A 13,777-nucleotide genomic window follows, 5' to 3' on the forward strand; every position below is an offset into this window, starting at 1 on the left:
CGCACCGGATTATAACGCGCACTGTCGATGAAAAGGTCTGTTTTCATACATAAGGTGCACCGGATTATAAGGCTCATTAAGTGAAACAAAACAGTCAGATAAGTCAAACTTTACTCAACTCATTCTTCTTGGTTTTTCCACTTACGTACCATTGATTCATTAATGTTGAATTCTCTTGCAGCTGCTCTATTCCCGTGTTGTTGCTGTATATTAATGACTAACCTCGTATTGTGGATGAATTATCTCAGTTGTTCTCCTGACTGAAGTTTAGTCTGTTTACAGCATCCTGCCATTGCATTTGTCCCTAACCATCGGGAACTCTTGCATTGAAGGTGGAGAATGAATCTAACTTTTATCGAATGTAAAAAAGTTAGCATTCATCCTCCACCTTCACTGTGTTTATGTTATGCTAACATAGCTGTGTCGCTAGCGATCACGTAGCACATCGATATATATCCGGTCCAACTTCAGTAACCCTAAAAAAGTCACTGCTGTTTAGTTTTCTGTCTTCATTTGTGTTGGAAGTGATAGCAGAGCTGTACATTTTAATTTTTTCAGAAATCTCTCAGTCAGAACGTGGTATGTCATGTTTAGGTGGAAACTAGTGAGCTAACTTCCTGCTAACATTTAACTCTGTTAAATTTAATAAATTCTGTTTTCATGGATGTTAAACTTAATTGTTACACCTGGTAAAGCAGCAACACTGATCATTTTATTAAAGATAAAAGAATGTAGACAGTTTTTAACTCTCAGTAATGCCGCAGTGTTCGTTTGACTTTGGGACCTGAAGCGGACGGAATTTTGGACCCAGATTCCTCCACGAGGCTCCCGCCTACGGTAGCCTTAATGCAATCTATCAAGCAGTGCGGCTTCGTAGCTTATCAAAGTCATACTAAAACATTTTTTGACGAATCGGTTTTATGATTTCCAAGCTTGACAAAAATATAGTAAGAAATCAGGAGGGAGGAAAATACTTTTTCATAGCACTGTATGCTGTCATAAAGGGAGATTCTAATATTAAACATGACCAAAGGTTCCAAATATGTGTAGATGCACCCAGTATCTCAAGAGCTTAAAAACTTTGCTTTGAAGCTCTTTTTCTACTCCTGGCTCTGTGTGTTGTCGATCCCTAAATGGGCTGTCTCAAATACACAGGTCTGGCTGTGAAAACCGCTTTGATTCAGATAATGCATCCCCTGTGGGCTGCAAAAAGTACCACTATAAGATAAATAAGGAGTATTCATAATTGAATTATTCAAAGGTCATATATACTTATATTAAACACAAATTATAAAAAAGTAATGTCACTACTAAGGCTGAATACATTATCTTGATACTCCAGTATCAAGTATCCTTGGGTCTTTGCTTTTTTTAACGGACACATCAAATGCAATTACATTTGATGTCAGTTTTTAGATTAGTTAGGATTTACAAAAACGTACCTGTCCCAGATCACATGCGAAGATACCTAAATGTGCATTTCAATCCCAATGGGTTCTCCATGCATATTTCCCTGAATTGCCATGTGTGTTAAAACCAAGCAGAGATGAAACATGTTGTTCTCTGCACCGTTAACAGAAACATTTTTCTTGCACATGTTGTAATTTGTTGAAGTAGATCCTTTTTTAGGCCCTATCGGAAACTGAAATGCCGCTCTTGGTCTCAGAGATGCCTGAGCTCGTCTTGTTATTTGCACTAGGGAACATAAACTGCCTTGCTATAGCAATGATACTGTGATAAAACACTTTCATATGACATAAAACTTCATACCAATGATGGCACAGTCCTAATACCAAGCAGCAATCCCCACGGCTGATAAGAAAAGTGGATGTGGAAGTGCAGTTCTTGGGTTTGCCACTTGAGACTGGATTCAAAATTAATCCAATCTCAAGTAATCCTCATCGACAGCTTTGGTAAAACAGCCAAGCTAAAAGGCATTAAAAGGCCAGTTTGTGTGTGTGTGTGTGTGTGTGTGTGTGTGTGTGTGTGTGTGTGTGTGTGTGTGTGTGTGTGTGTGTGTGTGTGTGTGTGTGTGTGTGTGTGTGTGTGTGTACTCATTTCACTAGAAATGCAGCTGTAATAGTCATCCCTGCCTGTTTAGGATGCATCCACAGTTCTGTAAAGAGGAGATTTTCACAGGCTTCAGAAAGTATAGAATTGTCTTTACCTTTACAGCCTTGTGCTTTTAATTTGCTAAACTGGCAGCAGCTCATTATATAAACCATTATGTTGCATAAATCTCTGAAACCTTGTGAGTTTGTCCTTGGAGAAGTGTATGTGTGGCTGAAAGATTTTAATAGCTGTCTGGCCAGCAGCATTACATACTTCTTATTTACAAATATATATGTGACCTGACACTGACACCAGCTGCTCACCGATCACCACCTCCGCTGGGCAATTTTCTGGTGGAAAGTCTGCAATGTGGCAAATTGTGTCAGGAAAAACTGCTCTGTTTGATCGATAGATGCCCAGATGGAAGACGTGGGCGTCACAAACGGACTGGCTGACAGACGGACGAACAAACATTGGCAACCACAGGCCAGACTACGTGCAAGCCACATTTGCCAAATTACTTAAGATAATGACTACATATAGATATTTTCTCCGTTGTATCTCTTTCTGTTATTTGCAATTTCTGTTAATTTCTTCGTGTTAATCTTTAAGTCTTTAAAGACTTTAAAGATATTTAACAAAGACCCTCGCAGGTGTCCGTTTTAATGGCTAGACATCCCAGCCAAGTGTTTCATTTTTACAATAAACTGTAGAAAATTAGAGCAAGAAAGAAAATGAGTGGCATTCTCTCTCCTTGTTCTGTGACGAGACAGAAGCACAGCTGATGCAAATCCATCAGGTATCATAGACCAAATGGTTATTAGCACTGGCCTAATATAACACATCCACCATAAACAGAGGTTATAAACTCTATCGACTTCTACAACTATTATAGCTTTTCATCTGTCACTACTTCCTAACACCCCACTCTCTACCATCTCCTTACATCAGCCTGTCTTTCCCTTTCACCACCCACTACTTGGTTTACCCAACAAGTCACAATGCATATCATTATGAGTTTTGAGCGATACACCAGCCACCTCCACACAAACACGAAGAGCAGATGGCTGTGTGGACAGCGTCCCTCTTGGAGTTGTACTCGCGACAGATTGAGTGGGAGGCAAGGCGCCTCTGAAGTCACTTTCACTGCACTTTCTTCTGTTTCCTGTCCAGTTTCATTACGCTGCAAAGCCAAAGCAACCAAAACCAATGTACTGCAGAAACTCATATCATCTATGCAAGCACACAAATGCAAGAGTTAGTAAGACTGCATGAGATTACATCATCATCACTGCTGCTCACTTTCTTCAACATGGTGCAAATAAGTCAAACTAGTCTACAGCCATAATTAGGGTTTTCTATCAGAAAGGCTGCTTGACAGACAGGGTGAGGGCCAATTTAATGTTGCATTCAACTGATGCAGGGTTATAATGCTGCTTTAACCTTCTAGGACCTGGCGTCCACATGTGTGGACATCACATTTCGGGTTGTCTAGACCAAAATACTAAATTGTGCTCTACAAGTACCTGATATCCACTTATGAGGACATTATCCTGCCACTGTTCTATCGAAATTTAAAGCGAATGTCCTCATATGTGGAAACAAAAATCAGGTAAAAAAATAAATAAATAAAAAATCTGGTAATTCTTTGTTTTTACATTCATCATGTCCCAATCAGCCCAAATAGCAAAGAGAAATTAAAAATGCAATACTAACTATGAGAACAGCAGCGATGGGCTGGCCTATTTATTTATGTTGGATTTAATCCTACTGGCTTAGTTTCATGTAGGCATCCCGGTTTATAACCAGCACTTGCAACACAGATGTGTGGGCACACACCAGTGCCCAAAACACAAAGTTAAAGCTTGCACTCCTGCCCTCTACACTGCTACACTGATCCATCACCACTGCAATGAAAAAACTGAAGGTGATATTTCTGTCTGCTTTTTCAGTTTTAAAACTCAATGTAAGTGTGTGTTTGTTGGTGAAACACTGTGGAGAGGGCATGGTGGAGTGTGGAGGAGAGATACAGTCAAGTCCATAATTTTTTCTAATTTTGTCTCTGTGCACCATTACAGTGGGTATATATAAATAAAACAATCAAGACGTCACTGAAGTGTAGACTTTCATCTTTAATTCAAAGTACTGTATTAACTGTGACTATTTAGGAATTACAGTTTTTACAGAGACACATTTTCAGAGGCTCTAACAAACTAACATAATTTAAAATATAAAGATTTGAAGGTAACTTGTTTGCAGTCAGTGTGCTGCCTGAAGTCTAGAAACCATGGATATGACCACATGCCGTTTCCTCCCTTGGAATGCTCTCCTTGGCTTTTGCTGCAGCCACCTTCATTTGCAGATTGTTTGTATGTCTCTCCCTTTAGTTTTGTCATCAGTAACTAAAACATGCTGTAGTGGATTGAGATCACTTGAGTGATTTAGCCATTGAATAATATCCCAGTTTGAGAAACTCTAGGGTTGCTTTTGCACTATGAGCTGTCTGATGTGTTTTTCATACCAAACGGCTGGCCAGTGCATTTCTGCTTTTTAAAAATGTGCAATATTGTTGATTTACTACTTCTAAAGGTTTTCGTGTCCCTCTTATTATTTATTTACATCTTATTTAGTTTTTTCAGTCCAACAATGGCTTCCCTCACTTCTACTGACATCTCTTTAGACCTCAAACAGAGAGTTCCAATGAACAGTAACTGGGTGAAGGTCCCAGTGGTCCCAGTGGTAATTGGAACACTAGGTGCAGTGACTCCCAAGCTAGGCGAATGGCTCTAGGAGGTCCCGGGAACAACATCAGAGATCTAGGTCCAGAAGAGCGCAGTCCTAGGAACAGCCAAGTTACTGCACAGGACCCTCAAGCTCCCAGGCCTCTTGTAGAGGACCCAAGCTTGAGGGATAGATGCCCGCAGGGGCGAGCGGGGAATTTTTTTAAAATTTTTATGTATGTGCACTTTCTAGACATCTTACTATCATTCAGTTGTCTAATACTAACAGTACTTATTAGCACCTTAAAGGAGCTCAAAAGAGTTAGAACTATAAAGTGTAAAGTATAGAAGAAATAAACTTTTTAAACAGCATTTGATTAACTGATGTCCATCCACTGATCCAATACTCACTAATTATGCTAGGCTAAATTATTCATCACTGTAGGCAAACAAGGTTAACTATTATTTGATGCTCCCATGCTAGTATATCCAGCTGCTGGAAGTGGAAAAATATTCTCATGTCCCTCTCCTTTCATCACAAACAGTGTATCTGCACAGAAATGGCAGGAAGTGCTGGCAGTGCTACGCAACTCCATTGTTCCATCTGTTTGTTCCACCTGACATGCAACACAGTAGGAGGATGCTTAGTGCAAGAGAAGAATCCAAGTCTCCTCATTAACCTTTTGTTTGGTTGCCCTCTAGCCATTTGCACATTTACAGGGGACATACACTGAGATTTTCTGGGTCATATATACTCCAACAGAGAAACCAATGTGAATAATAAATGTGAGCAAGTGTGAGAGTAGTTCATGTTTGTAATTAGGGTCAGTATACTCCCACATGGAGAATCATTAATTATGGTCTGAATCCTGAGTTTGTCATTACACTGCTAATTACTTTATTTACTAAAATTAATTCAGGTATGTTTACTGTTAGGTAAAGCTAAAACGTTTGTGGCTTGTGTACTGGATCAGAATACATGGACCCGCCTTCACTCCCGCTGTGCATCAATGATCCTTGGCCTCCAATGAGGTAACCACTGTTCCTTCTATGGACCACTGACCTCTCTCCACAAACTCTCCACGAGAGCTGCAGTGTTGAAGATCATCACAATTTGGCCCTTGCTTGCCCATTTCTCCAGTTTCTAATACATCAACTTTGATGTCAAAATGTTCACTTCCTCCCTAATATATCCCACCCACTAACAGGTGCCCCAACGAAGAGATAATCATTATTTACTTCACCTGTCATTGGTCAGGGTGTTATGCCTTATCAGTGTATATGTGTGTTTGGTGTAGCAGCCATTTAGGAATATGGTTCTCGATAAAATTAAGTTCCAGGTCCAGTGACAGTACAGTAATTGTAGAATAGTAATGGGTAATTTGGTGCAAGTGTAAATCTCTGAGTTACAGTGCTGTCTAACTTTGAAATGGTTGTAGCGTGCATGACAAAATTATAACTGGTGCTTTAACCACACTTCTGTTACAGTATATTTAGTAGGGATGCACTCCACTGATACACTGCAATCAGCAAAGGCGTGTCTACCTGCTTTTCTTTCTGTCTCTCACACAGATGCAGACATGGAGTAACACACAGCTGAGAACACTGCAGAGGGCTGCGTTGTTGTTCTGTCTGTATTTAGGTAGGTCTGTCACCTTCACTGAATCCAATCTGCTGCAAAAACCTAGTTATATAATTTACATTACGAGAAGAGAAGAGAAGAGAAGACCTTTAACACACCTTTATTATATTATCAGTTATATCAATTCTTCAACTTACAACCATAACTGAAAATGAATGCCAAATCAACATATGAACAACCATCAACCCCACCCAAATACAATAAACACAAAAATGAAAACAAAAACAGAAGACACTCCATTCTGTTTTTTTCAAAAATTCAGAACTAAATTATCATCGGTTATTTTACACAAAACTCCATTAATACCCCAAATAGAGACAAACTCTTCAATGTTGGACACCATCTTGTAATAAACAAACTCTACTTTCAAACGTGCACCTACTAACCCTTTAAACATAATTCCTAAATTAACAGATCCTGTTCCCTTCATTTTGTTCCTCCTTGTGAGCCATATACTCATCTTAGCCTGACCTATTAAAAAGTAATCAAGCAAACCTTCCTACGCTGCAGTGCAGAGTACCTTGGACCCAGGATAAAGAGACCCTCCTCTAAAACACTCCTAAGGCCAGCAAGCCACTGCCGCAGCAATGAAAAAAGGCCAGCTAGCCTGGGACAGCCAAGCCACAGGTGCTGCAGTGTTTCCTCAGTTAGAAAAGACAGTGGTTCCCTGTTCGTGGATCCATATGTGCCACATGCCTGTTCGCAGCCATGGCTCCATGCACTATTCTCCACTGGAGATCCGGACTGTGTTTCTCTATGGGAGGTTTGTACAGGGACCTCCAGCTGCCCCTTGGAGATGACCCCAGAGCCAACACACCTGACCACCTCGACTCCAGAACACCAGCCAACAATCTGTTCAGCAGCTTTACAGCCACCTCATATATAGCCTTCTGTGAAATCTTTGACAGGTCACCCAGAACAGGTGTTCGAAAGGAAAGTAGAGAGCCTCCCTCCTCATCCTGCTCCCCAACTGCGGCACAAACAGGCAACGACAGAAAGTCAGCTGAACTCGGTTGACCACCTGCAGAGTCCCCAGCGCAGCCCTTACAAGTCCAGGAAGACCACCCATGACTTCTTCCACCAGCTTGTCCAGAAAGCGCAGAGATCTGATTCCAGTCTCCTGAGCCAGCTTGGCAGCCGTTTTCCACTGCCCTGCCATCCTGAGGCCCGCCAGCTTAGTTAGACCAGCATTTACGAGGAACCTCTGCACACTAGTAGTGCTGATCATCCTACTTGGCATCAGGGGATTGTAAAAAAAAAAAAAAAGAGGCTCTTCACCAACATCACCATAAAATTGAGAACAGTCTCTCTGTACTTTAAAAACAGTCTTCCAAGCAGTCAAAACAGACTGGTAAAAAACAGAGGTCTGCGAAAGGTCTATGCCAGTTACGTCAATAAGAAACAGGTGCTTGTCATATGCAAGGTCCTTTATTCAGTGAAGCAGCATAGATGCAGTCTTGAACCAGAGTGGTTATTGCTTTCGATAAAGATACTGCTATGCTGTCTGAAGACGGAACGCTGTGATGCAGCTGCGAAGGTCAATCAAACCCTTGTGCAACTTGCTGGCAAGATCCCAGTGGTCATACAGTATGTTAAAACCTCATGTATGTCCTCTCCTAGCAGCGACCAGAATTTCTGATAAAATGCCGCAGGAAGACCATCAACTCCTGATGACCGACCACAGTTGAGTTGTTGAACCGCTGAAGACATCTCATCAAAAGAGATAGCAGACTCCAACACAGCCGATTCAGCCACATCCAGCCGTGGCAGCGCCTCCAGCATCTTCGTCACACAGTCAGGGTCACACATTTCAGCACTAAAGAAGCTGGCATAAAAGTAAATAGCAAGCTTCCTCATTTCTGCTGGGTCAGATGTTACCTTCCCATTTGGAAGCCTTAAGTGCATCATTTGGTGTGACTCACGAATCCTTTTCTCCAGCTTGAAGAAAAATCTGGTTGGGGTATCTATTTCTTTAATAGTAGAAATCCGAGTTCTTATAAGAGCACCTTTTGCTCTTTAGTGGAGAAACTTGCCTAAAGCCTTCCTCCTACTGTCCCAGGTACTATTTGTATCATCTGTCCCACTTATAATCTTATCCTCTAGCATCTTGAGCTCTCGTTCTAAGTCCTCAAAGCAGTCTTTAACAGTGGCCGTTGCATGTGACGTGTATTGTTGACAAAAAAGCTTAATCTGCGTTTTCCCCACCTCCCACCATTGAGCCAAATTGCAAAAGTCAGTTTTCCTTTGTTTCCAGTGGCACCAGGAAGAGCATTTCTGGCCAACATCACCACACTCAAAGCACTTCATGCTACGTGCACTTGCATAAACAGTATATAAGCTGTTTTCATATCTCACTTTAAACGACACTTCCAGTGTCTGTGAAGGATCGTTTAGATACATGAAGGCCTGCCTTCGTAGAGACTGATCGTGCTGCAGTCTGGCATCTTTGCAGCCAAGGCGAACAACCCTGAACCCACTAGCAAACTTTCCAAAGCGGGTCAGTTCCTTTTCAAGCAGTTCATTTGGGATGAATGGCGGGACACCGGACACGGTGACCTGCATAGATGGCACAAACAGTGGCGAAACAGCCACAAACAAATCATCCAAAATGATCCCCCTTTCAACTAACAGGTGAACCAAGCGCTCCTCACGGAGAAAGGCAACCACAGCCTTGTTCATCCAAGAGCCATAAGTTATGTTCTCATGGCCCACCTGTTCACCAACAGCTAGCAAAACCTGCTCCACGGTGTACTGTTGGGGTGGCCCCATGTCTAACAGACAGGGGAGGCGAACCCTCACTAGGGAGGGACGCCATGACTCAAGGTAAAACTGGCCAATTAACTAAAATTCTTCACTTCACATAGAGCTGGGCGATATGAGATTTTTTCATATCACGATATGTTTTTTTCATTTCAGGCGATAACGATATCTATCACGATATAAGCCAAATAACTATATTTGTAAGATTTAAATGTGCCGTTGCTCACAAGTAAAATGTGAAATAATCAGCAGCTTGTTTTTAAATATTTATTTCCCATAATAAGTTCAACAGGGTAGATGTACTTAAGGAACATGAGACTTTTTCAGATAAATAAAGGCAAATATTGCAAACTACACAAAAGGCAGCCGCTAAAGCGTTTAAGTTTCAAAATAGAACAAACGAAACAGACTAAATTGTCAATTCCACTTAGAAACAAAATATTAATTTTAAAAATAAATCTTAGTTTGTTTTACAGAAGAACAGACAAAACTGACTAACTTTTGTCAATATCAAATAAACTGAGAACTAAAAGGAAATTCTCAATCTCTCCTTGTTGTATAGCTGAGCTTTTCAAACAGTTTTAACAGTTACTTTAGTCTGACAAAAGCCGAATGACGAATTAGCGCTTCCAGTCAGAGACTGAGGCTACGTCCACACGTACACGGGTATTTTTGAAAACGGAGATTTTCCGTTTTCGTTTTAAAAAATAATCCCGTCCACACATAAAGGCAGAAATGAAGGAAAACGCTGCTATGAACATGCCAAAGCAGCAGGTGGCGCTAGATTCCTAACCGTGCAGAAATGTTGGCCAATCAGAAGTCTAGAAGCCTCGGTGGGAAAAAGTAAACAAAGCTGGGGCATAGAAGCAGAACAGAGTCGTATGTGTGGACGGACAGTAACTGTGTGTATATGTAAGCATTTAAACACTGCAGAGAGTAGAATTAACAGTAACAGTATTGTAGAAATTCATTTCACCGAAACAATAACGTGGCGCACAGTGTGACGCATGCACCAGTTTATTGTATTTCCAGACTTGCTTTCGGCACAATTTACAGTGCACGCTACTCTGTTTTTTGTCAGACTTGAAATAGCCGAAATACCTTCACACTACGGAACTTCTATGGCTCTTCCGTTCGACAATCTCTCCGGCATTGGAACCATCATCTGTTTTCTCTTCGGTCACGCTCGGTTGATTTTTCTAGTCGGCACACTCATTTCCTCCATTATGCGCTGGCTGCTTCCCAAACAAACACACGTGCGGCTTGGCACTTGTGCTGTACGTAACAAGTCACGCGACGTGACGCTGCGGCTGTGATTGGTTCGGCTCTGCGCTACTGAATTTGGATTGGCTGACCTTTTTTTTTTTTTTTTTTTAATTTTTTTTTTTAGAGGACAAGAGCGGCGAGGTCTATCGCGATAGCTTAATTTCTCTATCGAGTAAAAGTTATATCGCGATACATATCGTTATCGTTCTATCGCCCAGCTCTAACTTCACACAACACAATGAAATAAACGTGCCTTACCTGTTAACCACCCATAAAGCCCAAAGTTTTCTGGAAAAAAACAGTCCAAATGTCCCAAACTCACTCAGCAGCTCCACGCACTCACCAAACACCTTCACACACCCATTCACTCACACTCCCAGCATGCAGTGCAGGAAGAAGAGAAGAGAAGAGAAGAGGTTTGTGGTTTCCATGTGGCAATTTAAACCCAGGCGCCTGCTCTGCACATGGAACCAATTTGAAATGTGAAACTATAGGGACTCCTTGAAAGAAGGATGACTGCCAATCAGATGATAGAAAAACAAGTATGTAAATGCCAACCAAGCTCTTTTCAAATTTTGTATCAAAATATATCAGGTTACACTGTGTTTTCTGGTCCTGTATATCTCGTTTCAGAGAGTTTCAGGCTGTGTGCATCTTTTTTCCTTTCAAAGGTTACATTTGCTGTGACTGTAACTTACAGGAGAGATTAATGGCAGTTATATGGTTGGATTATCTGTCTGTTAAGAAGCTTAATCAAAAACTTATTGATAGATTTCCATCAAAATTTTACCAGAGGTGGGCCAAACTGACACAGGAGCTGGATCTAAGAATCTAAGGATTCTTACCCGCTGTGAGATACGGCAAAAACAAACATACCAAACTAACATAAGTACAAGAAGCACAAACCACCATTAAGGCAGCTCACTCTCTGGGCAGTATTTACTTTTAAGGGTATAGTATTGTATTTTATATATATTCATTTTTTTTCACATAAATATACTTTTAGAAGTTTACCGTGAAGTGAAAACAAGTGTTTTATTCTGTTAAAACCTATTTTAATATACCTGACAATTTTGCCCATATTTTTTTATTTTTTTTATTTATGTGTATATGGCACATGTGTAGCATTCATTTTACTGTTAGGTAAAATCTGTTCACATGTTTAGTAATAAATATCAAATGAAAAACATTTCCTCACCACAAGTTTATTTTTATTTTTAAAATACATTTTTATGTATGGCGAATTCCCTGTCTTTTGCTTTGCTCTACAGTATCTTTTACAGAATACAATTTTATAAAATACAACTTGAGATTAAAGAAATGTGAAAGTTTGTAAAAACTAGGCTCACTTCTAATGACTACAACATACATTTTGACAAAAGATTAAAGGTAGGTTGTTGCTTCCAGCTGTTCTGAGAAGTCTTCTCTTAATTTATTGAAAACCTGCTGCGTCACAAAGGCAGAATCCATCCAAAAAGTAGCACATCAGTAGTAAGTGATGATAAATTAACCCCAATGTGGGGACAAGATCAATAAGGAGCTAATGACATTGTAAACTTTATGTTTGAGAAGTAAGCTGTCACGCAAAGTCACAGTTTATTACCTCAGTAGTTAATTTGTATACATGAATTCTCTCTAATTATCTAAGTAGCTGCACAAATATTGCTGCCTTGTTAAGAGCATTCAAAGAGACTGCACTTCTCAGTGGTCATGACTTACGGTCAATGAGAAATGCACGTGTGCAAGGCCAACAGCACCATCTGCACCAGGTTTCCTCCATTAGTCACCCAGAAATTTAAAACAGCTTGTGCTGAGAGAAAAACATAGCAGAAGAGAGAGACCACAAAAGAAAGCAGAAGAAAGAGCACTCTTGAAGAGTCACCCAACAATGTCCTTGTTTTCGGTTTTAAAATAAATAAATAAAACGCAGATGCATTTCAGTTAAAACACCATAGTGTAACAATTTCAGTTGTGCATATAATTTATCTATATGCTGGTGTGTACTCATTTCCAAATTCCTTTTTATCAGCGCAAAACTGCAGTTTTAGATGGTTTCACACTGAACCAAGACCATGCACAAAATATAAACTGGCAATTAAATGAAAGAAAAAACATCTGCAGCTGAAACCAACACACAGCAGAGTGTGTTTAAGGCAGAATTACAACAACTGGGGCTGAGAAAGGAAGGGAGCATCCGACAGCAGTAATCACACACATGCATGAGGACCTGCTTAGCTGTCTGTTGTGTATGTGGTCTTTAAATATGCACACTTCCATTACACTACTTTTACATGGCAGTGTCCTTATTATTTATACTTATTATTTATAGAGTGGGGAGCTCTGCTCACTAAGATTCCATTTTACAATGGAGACTGGTGCTCTGCAATGTACAAACAGTCCACATTTAGGACCTACAACTATATTTTTTCCACTACTAGCTATAAACTCATTTTACCTATGAAATATGTGGTCGACTGTACTATGCACTCTCTGAAACAGACTCGTGGATCTGCCTACTCAGCACTTGGCTGAAAACTTTCAAAGTGTTCCGTCTTGTCTCAGACTGCAAGGCTGAAGGGAAAACTGCAGGAAGACAAAAGAAGACTCTCACCATGGTGCGTGTCGCTGGTCGAGCGCATTACCCTTATCTCATTTATCACACAGACATCCCCTTTGACTGGAGGTTGCTGAATCTCCACACAAGCATGAGACAGCCGGTGGTCCTGAAGTTGCAACGGCCACGGGCCAGTCGGACAACGAAATTTCTAGTCTGAAAACTGCTTGCTTTGCTAACTAAAAACTGTGTTTGCTTCTAATATGTTATTTTCCAGAAGTTACATAACCAGGTCCTTAATTTTGTATCTGCAAAGTTCAAAAAATGAGTCTACGGGGTGTCGCGAGCGCCGTTCTCTCGCCCAGGGGAACGCGCAGCTGCTACGCGAGCGTCTGGGAAATGACTTTTCAAAGTAAAAGCCGTGCTGTTTAAGGAGGGGCTGCCTGCTCAGTGTGAAATTTGAGATGATTTCTCCCTGAAAACATAACAACGCGTCTCCGAACCGGCAGACAGCTTAAGGCAGATATAGGAACAAGAAAGGAAGAAGGCAGACTACAATCCCCTGTAACTGCAACAAGAACTGTGACCAGGAACTTGACTGTTACAAAACAAAGCAAGCATGATAACGGCTATGGCTCAATAGGGTTGAGTAAAAGAGTAAAAAACGCTATATAAATACCACTCCATTTACCATTTCTATAGTTTTTCTTTAAAATTATTAATATTTTAATCTCTAGACATGAAAATTATGAACAGTCTTACATGCTGGTGATCCTCTTTGTG

General features: G+C 40.6%; 1 protein-coding gene across 1 annotated transcript in view; it reads right to left on the minus strand.

Annotated features, from left to right (window-relative positions):
• The window catches only part of gask1a (golgi associated kinase 1A), a 76,871-nt gene extending 63,558 nt beyond the window's left edge, over nt 1-13,313 (minus strand). The window contains exon 1 of the mRNA XM_085472926.1: nt 13,052-13,313. Coding sequence (XP_085329052.1) covers nt 13,052-13,054 — 3 coding nt within the window. The 5' untranslated portion in view covers nt 13,055-13,313. The remainder of the gene's footprint in view (nt 1-13,051) is intronic.
• Nucleotides 13,314-13,777: the final 464 nt, after the last annotated feature.

The sequence above is a fragment of the Copadichromis virginalis genome, linkage group LG11, assembly GCF_057382275.1.
Source record: "Copadichromis virginalis isolate Kocher_CV1m ecotype Utaka linkage group LG11, C_Virginalis_male_GT1.1, whole genome shotgun sequence".
Lineage (NCBI taxonomy): Eukaryota > Metazoa > Chordata > Actinopteri > Cichliformes > Cichlidae > Copadichromis > Copadichromis virginalis.